This window comes from Protomyctophum parallelum (genome assembly GCF_964188405.1).
Source record: "Protomyctophum parallelum genome assembly, chromosome: 2".
Taxonomy (NCBI): Eukaryota; Metazoa; Chordata; class Actinopteri; order Myctophiformes; family Myctophidae; genus Protomyctophum; species Protomyctophum parallelum.
Window position 1 is genome coordinate 41,766,160 of NC_139699.1, and position 19,175 is coordinate 41,785,334.

The following is a 19,175-nucleotide window of genomic DNA, read 5'->3' on the forward strand; positions in this document are numbered from 1 at the left end:
TGCAGTTGCATTCTCCAAATACTATATATATATGTGTGTATGACTGTGGTCACACCATTGTCCATGTCAGTGATGTCACAGAGGTCATCTGCCCAGTACAGGTTGATCCTACAGGTTGATCCCTGCAGGACCCTAGAGATCATTTGTCTCAGAGATCAGGTCATTTGTTTTAATTGGAGTTTTCAATATCAGACCATAGCTACGATACTATTTACGTTCACAGACACAGAGGCATCGATATATCAATTGAACAGGCTGTTTTTCTTTGATACATTTCAATACATATCAAACAGTTGCTTGCTATAACAATCACTTGCAAAAATAAATCGACATGTTAAGAATTCCAACTTCAAGGGTAACCTAATAGCAAAAGCTAAAGTTGCCTTTTGCAACAGTGTTTCTGAGACATATCGTTGACAAAGCAATAAAATACTTTTGAAGTTCACATCATCAGCAGCACTATATTTTAACTAACTAAAACCTAGACCTGGTCCATATAGCGTATAGGAGGAGACGTCCTTCTAACGCTATTGACCAGAGCTAACTAGAAAAGAAAGAAGCGGACACGATTTTCTCGCATGCAATTCTGCCCTGTGCTGCTGCTGGTGTCATTTGACACCAGTGTTGCAAAGCAGTGGCTTTGTGGTGAAACTATCAGCCAAAGCTTTAAAATAATAAACAATCGTGAAATAAAATACAACACTGGACATACATACCCTGTGTACGAATTGAGACCGGAAAATCTCCTCCCTCCCTGGAAGGTGTATTTTTATATAAGAGCCGATATATTCCGTTGAATTCCAGCAACCCTCGCCCGGTTCCTTCCCTTTCCTTCAGGAATTTTTCCCCGGGATTCGCAGCATCTCTAGTAGGAGGGAGTGGAAAGGGAAGGGGCGGGTCTCTCTCTGCCGAGCAGGGCTGAACAGAACACAGCCAGCCCATCATCCAAGCATGCAGGCACCAGAGCCGGTATCAATACTGAAATACTTATAAGTAAAAAAAGTCCTGAATTCAATATGTAGCCTGCCTACTAGCAGTGGTCCCCAAACGTTTTCATGTCAAGGACCCCCAAATTTACACTAATTAGCCCGCGCCCCGCGGACCCCCATTTGAAGAGATATACCGGTACCAAGGACCCCCATAAGAGAAGATCTATGTTTACGGCCCTAGCAGTGATTTTGAAACATTTTAATTTGTTTTGACATACATTAGTCTACGGAACACCATTTAATTCCATTTCTATCTCTGAGACCCCAATTCATATTGTAAAATCAATGTTAATTTAACTCAGAGAATGTACAAATGGAACCAAATGGGTCCATTTGGTACACCCATTTCATTTGGCACACCCATTTGTACACTCTCAGAGTTACAGAACCATAAGGGTCCATTTGGTTCCAAACTATCATTTAGTTGGGGACCCCTGGAACTCCCTCAAGGACCCCTGGGGGTCCCCGGACCCCACTTTGGGAAGCACGGGACTAGCCTACAGAGGTTGAAAAAGCCTACAGTAGCTTAATTGCATCCTTGTGGTCCTGAGGTTGACTCAACCATTATGCCTCGACTACTGTAACTATAACGCCCCATATTCAACACTCAGCAACTGATCCATACACCGCCATTGGTACAGAAGGTGGGTGCGAGAGTCATTACCAGTGGGACTATAGGATCAGTAGCCTACGCATAATAACCCTTACTGGTAGGCTACTAGCCGCACATGCACTGGCTGCCAGACCAGTAACTTTTAGATTAGATGAGGTCCTCTGATGCAGCCCTACTAGAGTTTCCTAAGTTGGTGACCATGAGACAGGGCCTTTTGTTTTGTTTTTATCATTCTTTTGACCTACATTTAACACAATCAACGGCCAATGAAGGGCCCACAAGGAGCCCTCGTCAGAGCCTCAAACCCAGTACCACTGAAGGCCCACTGACCCCGAGTGGAAAGAGCTAGAGTGGGGACACGCTTTGATCTCGCTGCAAAGCAGGTGCCTATATTAGCTAGTTCGGCACCGACCCAGGTTAACTTATTTGGGCAGCCTCCCATTGGACCTCAGGTTTGCTAGCTCCATAACCATTTTTAAATCTAAATTAAAGACCCATTTTTATATAAGGCTTTTTAACCCCCTAAGAGCAGAAATGTATGCATCTATTTTTCAGTGACACTAATTAGTTGTTGCCTTTGTTGCTATAATTGCATTTTAAGCAGGTTGTGACTTTGTCTAAAAAGGTGCTATATAGGCTATTAATAAAAGGTATTATTAGATTTACATTGCACCAGATAGATACGCCACATAACCTGCCAACTCGTAAATTATAATAAAAAACATGAGTACTAGACTAATAGATGCCCAATCAAATATGTATAGGCCTACCTATAGTCACCAGCCGACTTTGGAGAGTGTGTCCAGTCTTTAATCTTATAAAGAAACAAAATGGGGTAAATAAAGACATTAGACATAGTGAAATATATAACACATAATGAATTGTGACAGAAAGAAGCACAATCTTGAATACCGTTCAGAGCCTTTTAACCTTTGGTCTTTATAAGAGTACGCTGATGAATAATTTGAAGCCTTTAGCACCACCATGTGGTTATTTAGCGACAATGCATGATACCTGAATAACGATACTGTAGTCAAGTGTATTAAAGGTACTGTAATTCAAATATCAGCTAATTTGGGTTCTGTTGAGAGCTTGTTGCTATATAGTGCTGCCTCAGACCATAGGAGTTACACCCTATCCCCAGTTATCTTTAATGAGTGGCCCCCAGGCCCCACTGCCCCCAAACAAAAATGACCAACACTTCACCAAAACTAGAGCAGAACTCACCACCACGGAACTCAGGCAATCAATTAATACCTTTGCAACCCCAACGGCAAGTATTACCTACAAATCTGAACTAACCCTCTAAGTGCAGTACTAAATGTAGCCAACTTACTTTACACCACTGGTGTAGACCATTGATGCAGACTTTGTCTGAGGGAATTACGTATTTCTATTAGTATTTCTTTAATGAATCAGGCATAAGTATATCATGAGACATTATATTCAGAATAAGCCTAAATGCAAGAACATTTTTATGAATGATCTTTGTGTTCATATTATTGATATAGCTTATGTTATTGAGTAACATAACTCATTCATCTTACTGACCTTAACTGTTGTAGTTGCACATGTACGGTGTATAATCTCGCTGATGCACTCAAGTTTATGAGCAGCGGCCAAGCAGTGTAAACTAGCCTGGAAAACAAAAATTATTGGGTGCCCTCTTGAGCTGATGTCGGACAAGTTTAACAAAAATAAATGTTGACCTACCTTATGTGTGTGTGTGTGTGTGTCTCCCACAATATGTACAGGAATTAGGACAGCAACACAAGCAAGCCTTTGGTCTTCTTGGTGGAAATGTTCATTTCATTTGTATGTCTTTCAACATAATGGGAAATTTAATATATTATAAATTATAATAGATATACAGGTACAGTATACACTAGGCATGGTTCCAGACCAGGCCAGAATATTGGAAATTAAAACAAAATTAGTGACAATGAAATGGGCGTGTCTTGTTTTTTTTATTATTATTATCAGTTCTACATGGGTAGCTCTCGCTGTGGGCAGGAATGTACAATTTCTGCAGGAGGGGGACTAGAATTCTTTCCCATGACACACACAACCTAAGGACCCTAGCTAGGGACAAATCAAATTCCCTAAAATAGGAGATATAATCTTTTTACTAAAACATGAAAACTGAAAAGCTGACATCTTTTGGACAAAACATGAATGCTTATATTTCTGTTGAGCCTGTACAAAGCAGTTGTTCTGTTATTAAATGACCCACGAATGACCCAAATGTATACATTAGCTACTAACTCTCTCTCTCGCCCCAATTTAGTGATTCGTTTAAAGAAAATATTAAATGATTTAAAAATAGAAATAAATTAGGAAGTAAATAAAACGTGTGAGTGAATGTAAAATCTCTAATCTTACAAAGAACATTTAGCTGTGGAACAGCTTATAAATGGTTTGGTTTCTGTATTAAAAAAAAAAGAATCATACTATAAATCATACAGTATACCGTATATAAACGTCAACCATGGAAAACATGTCTGTAAAAAAAGATTAACCAAAATAAATGTGAATGCTTTATCATACCTACATTTTTATATATTAAATAAAATATAAATGGCCATGTAGTTTAAATCCAGTCCAACATAAGCAAGCATTTCATGTTTCAAAGAACATGTTTTTTTTCTTACTCCCTCATATGTTTTAAGTTTTATTGGCTAATCGTGTATCATGTACATTGTCAAAGTTGTCTGTGACCACTGTATTTAAGTAGGATATAGACCAGTCCAGCTAACAGACTAATAGGGATGGGACGATAATATTTTGTATTTGCCCGCAATAATTGTATCGTAGAGATCATACACTAGGATTAATTAGCTTTTGTTGAGCTGCAAATCCATTAGCACCCTCTGTAGTTGATAAAAGGGGGACCTCTGAGGGAGTGCATATGGTCCACTCTCATTTTACTCTACACAAATCAATTTGCCAAAAATAGCAGATCTACTAGCTCACAATGAATTGTGTTGCAACGTGTTGTGAGCTTGTAGATCTGCTGTTTTTGGCGAATGTCCCCACCCCCCCAGAATAGGGATGCTGTGGATTGAAGTGTTAAGCATTATCGCAATAATATTGTTAATTGGCAATTATTTTTTGCCACAATAATCGTAACGTGTCGTTTTCATATTGTCCCATCCCTACAGACGAGCCATGGGCTACATTACACATTTGAACAATTTAAGGGCACGGACACACACGCGATTCATACACATCAGAAAGCATTAGCTCGCTTCCTCTCTAAGGGAGCGAAAGGGACGGAGTGTCCCATTGCGGTGCGTTGGCGTCATTGAAACGAGTTAAGTCCAATGTGCAGGAAGCTTAAGAGTTCAACATTGGTGAACTCTGACCGGCAGCCGACCAATAGGAAATGAAGTGCCGTCACTGACCCCCACTTGGCGGTCATTTCGGCAGTAGTTTTCTTTCAACCACTCCAACGAAAGTCCAACCGAACTACACACCAGAAAGGCGGCACTCTTGTCGTCACTGGCCACAACCCTGCATGACAACATGGGGAATTTACGCATCTTGGAAGTCTCCGCTTGTGTTGAGCTACGACGCGCACAGTATGATGTGCATCATGTGTGAACGTGCCCTAAAACTTGCACATGCCATAGTGTTAAGGGCCAGATCGTCTTCCAAGCAGACAGATGTAATGTCAGCAGTTCTCCACAAGAGGGCTCAGAATCCCCAGTCAGGCAGCATTTTGGAGCTGCAAAGGACATCTCTGGATTCCTCCATTAAGGCACTGGGCTTCTCTCATTGACCTCTTCTCGCCACCTCTCCAGAAGCCGTTTCCTTCTTTTGTTCTGTAACCTACATTTAAACCAGCTTTCCTTTTTCCTGAAACATGCTGTAAATTCTGATCTGTTGACCATATACAGCATATAGTCTTATTGTGTGGCAAACCCCCCCCCCCAAAAAAAACAAAACAATGATTCACATGATGAAATCCCCCAAAATGTTGCTTGTGAAATGTTGAGTGACATTTATCACTGCCAATCACTGAGCTCATCCTAGCTTCATGTAGGGGTACATGTTGTCGGTAACAAGCACGTTGCGACTGGTCCTGGCATCAAGAGTCTTGCAAACAATTGGTTGGGTGCAGCAGAGGAGTGCGAGTCATCAGGACGTGACAGCTTGGGCGTAGTTGGCGGGGTAGAGGCCCACCTTGCCACTGCTGAGCTGTCCTTTACACCAGCCCTGCTCATCCTCCTCTCCCATCTTCAGTAGCTCCTCTCCTGGACATAGGTACACACAGGGGAGAGGAGATGGGGAGAGAGAAGACACGATAGGACAGATTTTGAGAAGAGAGAGAGATGAGAAGAAACAGGGATATAAGAGATGAGGATAATATTATTATTATTATTATTATTTAATAATAGATTGCATGAGAAACAATTATTCTTAAATAATGACTCAAGTGAGAACTGGGCTGGTTAACTTACCATTGTGCAACACCAAGAATGATGAGCTTGTGAACGTGCTATTGTGACCATTTGAAATCTTACACAGCTAATTTATACTGTTAACTAAACATGACACTGCATAGATTATGTTAGGTACTCTAGGCGAAACTCCAATTCTGCACCTAATACACATTTTGTATTAGTTTGGTTTAATATTGCTTTGAAGAGACACGTTTTGCTTACTGTATACTTCCCATCAAGCTACTTGAATCCTTTTCATTCTGTCTGATGCCTATTACCGTAGCCTCGCGTAGCCATACTAATTGCAAAGGCAGATAAGTCTCCCAGCTAAAACAACTCGTAACACATCTCACTCTTCCTTTGAAAGAACAACAAAAATGAGTTTGTCACTATTGTGATGACAAACTGCAGAGAATTTGCTGTGAGGTGTCGTTGTTACCTATGCCTGGATTTGCCATCGCTGCAGCCAACCTGTGGCCCTTGATTACGTAGTTATATTTCAACTTTGAAACTGTTTAGTTTCCGATAACATTTTAGGTGAGAAATTGGCCTTAGAGTTGCTCAATATTCGCTCATAAGCTCAAAACATTATGCGATTTTAAAAAGGTAGTTACAATTATTCACTTTTCCTGTAATATTTTCACCACTGTGCATTTGATATTGTATTTGGATTTATTAATTGTGGATTTTATATAGGCATATTAATTAATATATCTGTATTAACACTATTGGCCACACATCTCCAGACGTCTTTAAAGACCCCCGTAGGGGACATTAAGACGTCTGGGGACGTCTTAATGTCTTTTTTAATGACCGGATTAAACCGGATTGATAAAAAAAAAAAGTTTAGTTTGTTTTTTTGCTTGGCCATTCCCTCGTCAGCGCTCCTAGACATGTTTCGGGCATGCACACTGCCGTTCACTTCCTTGTTCACGGCAAGGTAGATGAAATGGAGGTAAGGACAGAGATGTCATTTTCACTATCATGCGATTCCAGACGGCAGATTCGTCGCACCATGGGACCAAAATACACACTGAAGTTCGGCAGAATGCACTGGAGTCAACGAGAGCTCAGTGACCAGCTTATGAACAAACACAATTTCTGAATGACTGAGACCTTTTGTAAAGTAATCACTTCTGGAAAATAACAGAAGACATATAACACATTATTGTCTGCTGTGTTGCTTTTCGATGTGTACACACTGTGTAATTGTACAGAGGTATCTAAAGAGCAAAAAGTATGTTTCTGAACGTGCCAAGTATCTTGAGACTGTCCGCCGATTCCTGTCTGGCAGCCAAATCTCGCGATACCTCCGAGACAGAAACGATACCTGCTGCTGTTTAGATCCTCAAAAAAAATTATATACTGTGCACAAAACCAAGTGATTCGAAAACAAGCTGTGACATGTTTTCTTTTATATTCCTGAAACGATTATATGACAAAGGTCTCAATTGTTCAGAAATAATGTTTGTTATGAGCTGGTCTAGCCGGGTTCATTCATTGAACTTCCGGTGCGAGATTTGCCTCCCATGAAAGTGGCATGGCACAGCCCAGTCACGTGACCATGACCGCTTCATTGGTTTACGGCCCGACTGCACTGTCTCTTTACTTTAAATCTACGGCGCTCTCCATGGTCATCATTTCTGACTTAACTAATCATCTTGTTTGGAATATAAACGCTTCTAGAGAGGTGAGATGTGACAGCGCGAAGTAGTAATGGAAGATTATACCTCGCGGTTTTGGGGAGAAATGGAAGGTGGGGCTTTTCAGAATAAAATCTGCCTCGTCTGCTGGGCAATCTAGCGCCTTTATTCTGAAAACAAGAAATTAGCTCACTGGAAGTGTTAAAAGGCAAGTTGTGGTCGTCCAGTGTGAGCTCAAGGTAGCTCCAGTGCGCAGCCGCGCCCGACGGGAGAGCTCACAGGCGGGTAATAGGCAAACGCTTGTGTCCTCTGATTGGCCAATCCTTGACTGTCTCTACTGTACTTTTGATCACAAAATGTTTCTAATCACATTTTTCTTGTTACCGATCCTGGCAGTTTTGTTTTGTAGCCCAGCTACCATTGGACATTCTGATGGCTGCTTTATCGCTTTAAAGGACCTATAACATAAAATTCTACTTTTTCAATTTCTTTTGTGTTTTTGGGGCTCCTATATGTGTTTTCTATCCCCACAAATAACCAATTTTGAACAATCAGGCTTTCATATCATATGGGTGTTTTAATGGAAATTGCTCTCAGGAACAGCTCAACTGATTTTGGCCTCATCGTGATGTCATCAATGTCACCCTATTTATATAATTCCTCCTATTCTTCAGTCTTCAGTTCCAAATTTGCATTTCCACTTTGTTTACAATGTCCACCATTGTTGATTTTCCAAGCTGGCATGGAATGGAAACAAGCCTGGGTTTATCTAGCATCAGTATTATAATGACTCAAATATTAAATAATCTGCATATCAGCACCCCACCACCTCAGGACATTGTGGTACTGCAGCTAAAACTGCTATCAAAGTCCAGAAAGAAATGACAAGGCCTGGTTATATCAGAGTGGTGATTGAGGCTCAAACCATTAGAAATAAGTTTGAGGGACATAGACAATATGATATTAAATATTATAAGCAGTTTTAAAATGCAAGTTATTTGCGCTTTAAGTAATGCTCAAAATGATAAGGTATCCTGTAAGAAAGTCATGATCTGATGAAGTGAAATTGTGTGTTAGAACAACAATGATGGCATTGCAAAGAAAGTAATCTCTAAATGCTGATCTATTTGTTGGATGTGTTGCCATTTGGAATATTATACAGACAATGGTGCTTTGAAAAAACTAATAAAGGCAGGTTTTCACCAAAAGATTGGCAGACATTTGACAGAATGGGTTAACCAACTGAAACTTTATAACATCAGAGCCAACAGAAAATGCTATTCACAAACCCAATTTTAGCTAATATGCCGATGAGCAATGTGAGTTTGTAATCACAGATTATCCTAAGATAATCAATAGTGTTAAGAAGAAGTGCCAGAAAAGGCCATTTTGACATTTTAAAATGGGTTTTGAATGTAAAGATATCCCCTGAATCAGGACAATAAACATTCAAAACAGATCTACCGTAGATTCCAACAAGAACGCTCCTGGGAGTTCCTCAGACGGTGTGTTTGGAATTGACCAAACCTCTTATGAACTTATGAAGTTGATACAATTTAAACTTGGAGCAAAATGGAATGGAAAGATGAATAAAAGCATTTTCCCAGAATAATTTCTTCTGAACTCAAGTCAGCATTCACTTGGTGAAACCAAAGATTGGTCTGGCCATTTGAAGCGTGAATTGAAGCTGGAACCAAAATGCTTTTATTCTTAACTGAAACTAGTAAACAATTACAACTATTGCCAAGTTGGTAATTCAACACACTTTTCTGGACTGTGTACAGTACAGTGCAAACAACTACAGTGGAGTTAAGAACTACATATGAGAGCCACATGCAAAAACAGGCAGAATCTAGTGTGCGCTTATTGGATAGAGCAATTTGTATGCTCAAAGATCTGGTGTATTAAATTGACTGATTTATCAACACTGTCAGTGTGTAAATCGCCATGCTGCAACTCCTTGAAATCAAACGGTTATACATTTATATAACAAAGTATACAAATGTCTCATCCCCGTGACACAGTCTACATACTGTATAACAAACCATCACCAAATTTACGCCAACGTTATCTATCCACTATCACGAAAATAATGTTATAATAGTGCTAAGAAAACAAATCAATGTGAAACCTTTTTTTGTGAATGTGAGATGCATTACAGCAACGATTGAGACTATGAACACGGTACTTTGCAGATAGAACAAAATGGTGATGCTGGTGAGTAAGGACAGTATGGATTCTTCTGTTAATTTGTCACTTCATTATCGACCAACGTTTGTCAGCAATCTGTCAGATCATTTATATTTTTGAGGGGCGCTAGCCCCTATAATGTCTGGCTTTCGGGAAATTACGTCATATGGCAGCCACGTCTATGGAATTTTTTAACATTTAGTTTAGAGCACTTTAAACAAACAGCCAAGTCTATGGACATTTAATGTGTATTTAGAGCATTAAACGTGACGTCATGTGGAAGCCAAGTCTATGGACTTTTAATGTTTGTTTAGAGTACAATGTTTGTTTCAAGGAGTGAGGTGCCCCTCACTTCACACGAGTGTGAAGCAATGTGTGCAGGGTGCGGTTGAGTGTTAAGCATTAGTATGGATTAATACCTGCTTTAAAGCTGAGCTCATCGGCCTCCGTGCCTGTGTAATCATACAGCGTGCGGACGCGCACCGCCTCTACCTGCTCCTGCTCCTCGTCGTCCACACCATTGAGCGCCAACACCTGCTTGGGGCTGTCCTCGTCTGACCACTCTGATGAATAGTCCTTCACCCTGGACAGCGGCAGACAGACACACAGAGGCGTGAGTGAGGCCACAGGCGAGTGCTCAGGGATTCAGCACCATGTTAAAGCAGTACGCCAGAAGAGGCCGTGGTTTAATGTGGATTTGATCACGGGTAAGAGGCGCGGTAAATCATGGACATGCGTGGCTTATTGCTTCTCTAAAACGGTTATAAATATGGCAACATGAAAATCGCAAACACATCCCAGTTGTAAATGACTATATAGGCATTTAGCAGACGCTCTTAATCTAGAGTGATTTACAGTAAACATGCTACAAATTACAAAACAGTTTTTTACAATTTTACTACAAGACTAAATAGCCCAGCGACTGACAGCACAAACCAGTGTGAAGGCAAAGCTAATAGAAGGTACTGGAGCACACAAAGTGTTATGCGTTCCTGATCTGATAACGTGAAGGCGGACGGCAGACTATTTTCTTTCCTTTTTTTTAATCCTTTATTTACCCAGGGTAGTAGCTGAGCACAAGTGCTCATTTTCAGCAACGCCCTGCACATAGAGAGAGAGACACACACACACACACGCGCACACACACTTGGGAGCTGACCAGTACAACCTCAGTCTTATACTGTTGGCTGAGTGATGACAATCACTTCCCAACCCAGATTTTTCCTGCCTGTCCGGGGAATCGAACCGGCAACCTTTCGGCAACAAGGGCGCTCCTCTAACCCTTAGAGCCACCGCTGCCCCCACTTCACTTCCGGTTAATTTCATGTTGTATCTGTTGCTTAGGCCTAATAAAAAAAAACTTTGGTTTCCGGTTGCCGACCGACTCTATTAAATATGCGCGACTCATATTATTTTATTGGCATTTGGTGGAAAAAAAAAAAAAAAAAAAAAGAAGCTCAGAATGCGACCGAGTAAGACCCAAAAGGTCTTTATTAAAATTAAAATTATCTTTGATGAGACCATTGGGACGCGCGAAGTCAAAATAAAGTTTTCTTTCGTCTAAAATATCACGTGCGCAAATGTTTTGGAATGCGTCATCGCGAGGAGACGCACAACACAACAGTGACAACATACAGCATGGACCTGTGCACGGTGTCTGTGACTGTCCACTGCCCGTGCAAAGCACCGCCACAGATCATACGATTGAGTACAAAAACATTTGAAGACATAATTAAGGAGGTGAAACCGTGCCGGTGTCAGTTTAAGTCCGCAGAAGGGAGACACGACCGAGCGGATAAATGGACTATCATCTCAGCCGACATACTCTCCCCCCCCACCCTGGAGCCTCTAGGCGCCCAGGCTGGGTGCGTGCTGGGCATGTTTGACTTTCGGTATCTATAGCCCTGAGATGCGAGGAGGGGGAAACCCATTCGGCTCATGCTTCTACCCCGTCAGAACGTTAGCTAACGTTAGCTTAGCCCCATATATGTGCTCGGAGCTACAGAATGAGCGTAGGGAGAGGAGAGGGCACATATGGGGCTAACGTTAGCTATGTTTTTGTCTTTTAATAACTAGCACTATAGCTATGTTGATGCCAGCAACACGTTCTAACTTTTTATGTCAAAACATGAATGGGCGTAGGGAGAGGAGAGGGCACATATCATATATGGGGCTAACGTTAGCTATGTTTTTGTCTTTTAATAACTAGCACTATAGCTATGTTGATGCCAGCAACACGTTCTAACTTTTTATGTCAAAACATGAGCTGGAAAGCAGAGGTTGTTTTACGTTAGGTGGGTTGTTGCTGACACCACCGTTACCTAAAACTGGATGGCCAATAAATGAAGTACACGTGATTTCACAATGTTTACAAGCATGAAAGATTCATGCCACCCCAAAACACAGGCGCAACTAAATAAAATAGGGGGCTTGCAAATGTAGTCTTAAACCTGCCATGATTCCACAGTTCAAATGAACTGAGTTGCAGGCAGGAGGAGGGGCAGCAGTTTGACGTGACTGTGCATTTCATTACTGTCAGAGCCTTCTAGTTACTGTAAGACAGTACAATTTACAATTTAGGCATTTATCAGACGCTCTTAATCCAGAGCGATTTACATTAAGCAAGAACAAAAAGCATGGGAATACATCACATAAAAATAATTTATCATGAAACATGCGTATTAAGTATTCAACCAGTGTGTGGACATTCTATTCAAAGTTTTCAAATGTTTAGCTGTAGGCATGTAGACGTAGTGTTATGTGTACTTGAACCATTCATTATTTAAAATATGGTATTTCAGGCAAATATTGAAGTTATTAAAAAAGAAGCCTATCCATCATTGCCGTAGGAAAAAAAAAAAGTTTAAAAAAAATCCTCTCTACCCATCCTTCCCACAAAAAAATAAAATAAAATAAAATAAATTCCTTGCTACCCAACTTTCCCACGAAAAATAAAATAAAAAAATAAAATAAAATAAATTCCCTACCTACTCAGCCCAAAAATGACAGCCAATCGGAAACCAAAGTTTTTTTTTTTTAGGCCTTAGCAAACTAGAACCATGCATAGAGAACGCACGATTCATCCATCCTAAACCACTTAAAAGACCACGTGGCGTACATTTTGCTTAACTGATTGGCGTAAATTGCCGTCAACTGCGGTGAATGTGTTAAAGAAATTAAATAAAATGCCCAATATGGCTGAGGGCTTCTTTTCTCTCTTTCTCTGATGATCTTCTACCACCAGCAGAGGGCAGCACCATGGCAGTTTACTTACTGAGATGATATGGTTCACAACAGAGTGACAGTTTAAGTTAAGTTAACATTAAGAAACATCAGACTTCTATGTATCACCATTGGGAAAATAAACACCAAACTCATTTGGTGGCAAACAGTTGTAATGACCATTACAAGGAGATTGCATGTGATGCATGGCCAGTTGTAATGACCATTACAAGGAGATTGCATGTGATGCATGGCCAGTTGTAATGACCATTACAAGGAGATTGTATGTGATGCATGGCCAATAGTCACACAGTTGTAATGACCATTACAAGGAGATTGTTTGCTCCCTTTGTTCATATCTATCTCATAAAAATCCAAAAACGTCAAGTGAATGTAGTATGCATTAATACCTCCACTGAGACTTTCAAACAGTACTGGTTTTTGGTCTCAATGCAGATGGAAACACTTTTAGTTTAACGACTAGGCCTGGAACCTATCTGGGTAGTAAAAGAAGACAAAGCTGCTGGCTCATCAGTAGACACGTTTTAAAGTGTATGTTGATCATCTAAAGTGTATTTTCATCATCTAGCTGTGTTGCATAGAGTTGAATATGCTCGACAAATGATATGTGAACGGGAAAGGCGAAGAGAAAGTAGAAATAGTAAAAATGTAGTGTACAAAATCCAAATGTAACTACTAACTGTACATCTGTGTACCAAAGTTAAATGAACAGCACAGATCACCACAGAAAGAGTCACAGTGACGAGCTGTGATGGTGTCTTGAGTGCCACTGATGGGAGACGCATGTGTTGCCAACGGTCTCAATGAATCGGACTCCATGGGGACTGGGGAGGCAGCGCTGTTAATGAGACTTCCGTGGTGTGGGACTGTGGTGGGAGGTGACTCCGTCTAGAAGCACAGTTCAAATACGGTACGCACACACATACGTGAGGGAGACTTCCAAGGAGAGAACAGGCACATCCATATACTGCACTCAATGTGCACACACATAAGCTGAGTCGGCAATTTGGCCAGTAATTAAATGTGTACCATGCACAGAATGGAATGAAAACTCCTCAGGGTGGCTGGGATAGAAGAACAAACACAAACACAAACACAAACACAACACACACACACACACACACACACACACACACACACACACACACACACACACACACACACACACACACACACACACACACACACACACACACACACACAGAGATAATTGTAGTCTACAACTATTTAGTCTGGTCTGAACAGCCCACGGGTGCATACTGTAAAATTAAAGGAAAACAAGTGTGTGTGTGTGTGTGTGTGTGTGTGTGTGTGTGTGTGTGTGTGTGTGTGTGTGTGTGTGTGTGTGTGTGTGTGTGTGTGTGCACGCTCGCACGTGTGTGTGTGTGTGTGTGTGTGTGTGTGTGTGTGTGTGTGAGAGAGCACGTGCAAGGGTACTCTGAAGGTTGCCCTTTTACCCACTGACCCCCCACAAAGCCTGTCTAGTGTCTTGTTTGTACAACTAAGTCACTCACTGCTCGTCGTCCAGATCCTGGTAAATTCATGATCTATAGATCCTGTGAGGGTAAATTCATGATCTATAGATCCTGTGAGGGTAAATTCATGATCTGCTCTGGCCCATTAAGACCAGAGGCCGACTATACAAAGTCAGTAGTTAGCAGATATACGAGCTCAAAGCTCGCCACTTCATGGTTCATGGTCGTATGGGAGGGTTAGGGTTAGGGTTAGGGAGGGTTAGGGTTAGGGTGACAGGACTGGGAGGGTTAGGGTTAGGGTGACAGGACTGGGAGGGTTAGGGTTAGGGTGACAGGACTGGGAGGGTTAGGGTTAGGGTGACAGGACTGGGAGGGTTAGGGTTAGGGTGACAGGACTGGGAGGGTTAGGGTGACAGGACTGGGAGGGTTAGGGTGACAGGACTGGGAGGGTTAGGGTTAGGGTGACAGGACTGGGAGGGTTAGGGTGACAGGACTGGGAGGGTTAGGGTGACAGGACTGGGAGAGTTAGGGTGACAGGACTGGGAGGGTTAGGGTGACAGGACTGGGAGGGTTAGGGTTAGGGTGACAGGACTGGGAGGGTTAGGGTGACAGGACTGGGAGGGTTAGGGTGACAGGACTGGGAGAGTTAGGGTGACAGGACTGGGAGGATTAGGGTGACAGGACTGGGAGGGTTAGGGTGACAGGACTGGGAGGGTTAGGGTGACAGGACTGGGAGGGTTAGGGTTAGGGTGACAGGACTGGGAGGGTTAGGGTTAGGGTGACAGGACTGGGAGGGTTAGGGTTAGGGTGTACCTGACAGTGTCCTGGGTGACAGGACTGGGAGGATTAGGGTGACAGGACTGGGAGGGTTAGGGTGACAGGACTGGGAGGGTTTGGGTTAGGGTGTACCTGACAGTGTCCTGGGTGACAGGACTGGGCGGAGCCTCCTCTCCAGAGGAGACGATGTTAGTGAGGGTGACCACGTTCTGCTCCTCGTGGCCCGCCTTCTCCTTCTTGCTGATGGAGTGGCTGGCCTCAGGAGACCACTCCTAGACAGACAGACAGACAGACAGACAGACACTGTAAAACAGTGATTCTAGAGACCACTCCTAATGTTCACCATACGTATGTTCATCATATGTTCATCATAATGTTCCACACTAACATTGTGAAAATAGTGGACCCTGATGTAAACAAGTCATGTGCTTGTCATGATTTCGTCCACAAAGTAGCATTTTTTTATTGTACTGTGGGGACTGTTGGCTGGGAGGAAGAGTAGGACTAAGGCCCTATACGTCCTCTCTGGGGAGTGTTGGCTGAGGAATGAATATCAACAAACCTAATACATCCTAATACTGGGGGGTCAAATTATGACAGGCAATTCCTGCTGTCAAAATATGACGACCCCCCCCCCCCCAGTCAAAAAACACTTTGTTTGAAATAGACACTCATGCTTTCCAAGGTGTGATTTGGGGTCCTAAGGATGAATGCAAAATGAAAATCAACATCTTAAAACCAAAATGTTGAATTGTGGGTTTGAGCTCACATGCCCTTTTGATGTAAATCAAAAGGGGGGGGGGGGGGGGGTAACTACCTGTCAGAGGAGAGTGTTGGCTGATGAATAAAAATCAACATCCTAATACATCCGAATACTGGGGGGTCAAATTATGACAGGCAATTCCTGCTGTCAAAATATGACCCCTCCAGTCAAAAAACACTTGAAATAGACACTCATGCTTTATATTGGCTTTCGTTTGAAATGTACCCATTCCACACATACTGTGAAATAACAATTTCAATCAATCAATCAAGAAAAGTGATACTAGAGTGGCTGACCTCTGGAGAGTGGAGACCCCCTCCTAGGCCACTTTTAAACGACAAAGTCCTTTTGTGTTTCTATTTGTATTCAGCCTTTACAGTGTAAAGGCTGTGTCTCCGTGTAAAGTTTACACGGAGACACAGCAGTGACTGAAAACGCTGTAGTGTGCATGCCAGGTGGCTACGTGGCGCACTGCCAGATAGACCAGGCAGGCACGTACTAGAACCACTGAAGTTCTACTTCCTATCACATGGCTGTTTGTGTACATCATGGTTTACATTCACCATCGCTAGTCGCTACATTTGTATTCATAGGATCAGTGGGGCAAGGGAGCGTTTGCTCATTCTAGGAACTCCAAATATCGCCTACGGCTCTGTACCAATTTAATTAACATAAGCATTGTGAGCCCATGTGAGCCATGATGTTTTGCGGATTCACCATTTTGCCCGTTTACATGGAGACGGGAGAAGACAGCATTTTCAAAGGCTGAATAAACCCCCATTTGGTACAATTGTTGTCTCCACCAGGCCGAAGGCATGGGGAGAGAGTATGTTTGGCACTACGTCCGTCCGTGTGTGTGTGTGTGCGCGTCCATCTGTCCGTCACCAGCTAATCTCCGGCACCGTTAACCCGGTCGATGCCAAATTTTGCACACACACTCCCTGGATGGTGGATGCCAACTATAAACCTCTGCCCCAATTTTTTTATATTACTCCTCCAGATTCTATCCAAAAATCCTGCAAATAGTTACACACTATCTCTATAGTCATGTTTTCAAGACGAATCTGTCCGATATTTCATATTCCATCCTAATTGGCTAACATTGGCTTTCAAAGTTTGCAGGATTAGCCCGTTTTGAACAAAAAGCCTCAAATCATGAACCCAGGGTGCAATTTACGTGAAATCTTTCACAGACTTTCCTACTAGGCTGAGGAATATATCCCACCCTTTTCACCTTGGCAGACACCAACACAAACAGGTGGATTTTTCCAAAACACATTTTTGGAACATCCAATTGCCATCCAAGGCGTAAGAAGAAATGGCACCCATTTCACGTAGGCCTATTATAACGCCACCAGGAGGCCACAACCTGACCTGCCCTGGTGGAGACCTGTGCCGCGAGGGGCCATTTTTCTAGTTTATTTTCTTTCTTATTTTTTATCCCTGGGACACCCCATCTACACAGTAAAATCTTCAGCGTTAATTTAACTCTGAGAGCATAAACCAGACACAAAAAGTATAAACATATACTATGCAGAAGACTCCTCTCTCTCTATGACATCCTATTTCACTGTAACGCAGTGTCCTAGCCTGGGGTGTAAATAATCTAACAATCAACTCGGCCCACTAGACGAGGCCACACCTAGACAAAACAAAAGACACTTCCCTCCATGCTCACACACCTCTGACACACCGTAATAACAGGGTGCCGACAGGCAGCACTAGCTGTGCAGGGATAGAGTTACCGCATGGTCAGTCTGGAGCACAAAGACATACTGGCCTGTGTGTGCGTGCGTGCGTGCGTGCGTGCGTGTGTGCGTGTGTGTGTGTGTGCGTGTGTGTGTGTGTAGAAGGGGGTGCAGGGACAATAGTTCTGTGTGTGCAACTGTGGAGTTTTGTGGGAATGCCAGGAGATTCCTAAGAGGACAGAGGATATCTACTTCTCTCTGCCTGTGTTACCAGATTGTGAGAGAAATAAGCAGCTAGGTCTATGAAAACAAAATAATAGACTAGTAGGCACTAGTAGTAAGCCGATCTACAACCTCACTACACGTCGCAAAAACCTTAGGAAAAAAGTAACAAATGTGGAATGCACATGCACACGCACACACGCACACACACACACACACACACACAACTCCTCTCTCTCGGTCTCTGTCTCGATCCCTACCTCTCAGTCTCTCTCCCTCTCTCTCTGTAACTCTCCTTCATCTTGTAATTTGGTATCTCTGTTACAGTCTTCTTTTGTCAAAACCGCAAGCCTTTTTCTATTAGCGCTTTGTCTTTAAAACTGTGTGTTAAAAAAACCCACAGTTTTTCTTTTATTTTCCTTCTCTGCCAGTCTGTCTCCAATAACTATTTCCACTAGACAGTTCCCTCTCTCCCTTGCTGTAATTATGCATATTATGTAAGTGACTCTTCCCTTCTTTGCCAGGCCAGATCAGCAGTTCCCATGGAGGGAGGCTGAGGTCTGCCTATCCCTAAACAGGGACCGTCTCTGGTCCCCTGTGCAGTTCTAGCCACACGCAAACACACTTATACAACATGCTTGCTCATGTCAGAATCCTCAACCGGATTCAACTGGGATTCAGGCTTGCACTTGCAGTGTTTATGAATGAATTCTGTATGCAATATAATCAGTATTCTTTAATATTCTGCTTCTTCTTCATATGCGTGAACCTGCCAGGACATCTCAACACCCACTTTTATTCCCAACCCACTTGTTTGATTACCACATGGATGATAATTCCATGTGGCTCACGTGGTGGGAATCCGCTCGGCCCATTAAGCCGAAACTCGCGTCAATGTCAACACAGGGAATGTATCTTTTTGTAATCAATGAAGGGAGCTCCACTCAGTCTACTGAATTGCGCTGCATTGCAATCGCCCCGGTTCATGCTTTGACCGCGTACATTCCGTACAAACGCAACACAACACAATAGGTGGAGCTTTGACGTTAGTCTGACAACGTGGCTAGGTGTGCGGTTAGGGTCAGTAATGGGGTGAGTCGTACCGACACGCCCCACTGCACTGGACC

At 42.5% G+C, this 19,175-nt stretch overlaps 2 protein-coding genes across 6 annotated transcripts in view; both read right to left on the minus strand.

The window, feature by feature from the left end:
- Positions 1-836, minus strand: part of ccdc102a (coiled-coil domain containing 102A) — a 94,180-nt gene extending 93,344 nt beyond the window's left edge. For both annotated transcript variants that reach the window (XR_014568939.1, XM_083759644.1), the window contains exon 1: positions 717-836. The gene's annotated coding sequence lies outside the window, so the exon portion shown is untranslated. The remainder of the gene's footprint in view (positions 1-716) is intronic.
- Positions 837-3,550: 2,714 nt separating this feature from the next.
- The window catches only part of pacsin3 (protein kinase C and casein kinase substrate in neurons 3), a 46,283-nt gene continuing 30,658 nt past the window's right edge, over positions 3,551-19,175 (minus strand). For 3 of the 4 annotated variants that reach the window (XM_083759506.1, XM_083759505.1, XM_083759507.1), the window contains 3 exons: positions 15,508-15,647; positions 10,300-10,463; positions 3,551-5,858 (listed from right to left, as the gene is read on the minus strand). In XM_083759506.1, coding sequence (XP_083615632.1) covers positions 5,743-5,858; positions 10,300-10,463; positions 15,508-15,647 — 420 coding nt within the window. In that variant the 3' untranslated portion in view covers positions 3,551-5,742. The remainder of the gene's footprint in view (positions 5,859-10,299; positions 10,464-15,507; positions 15,648-19,175) is intronic. The other variant, XM_083759508.1, reaches the window with a different exon arrangement.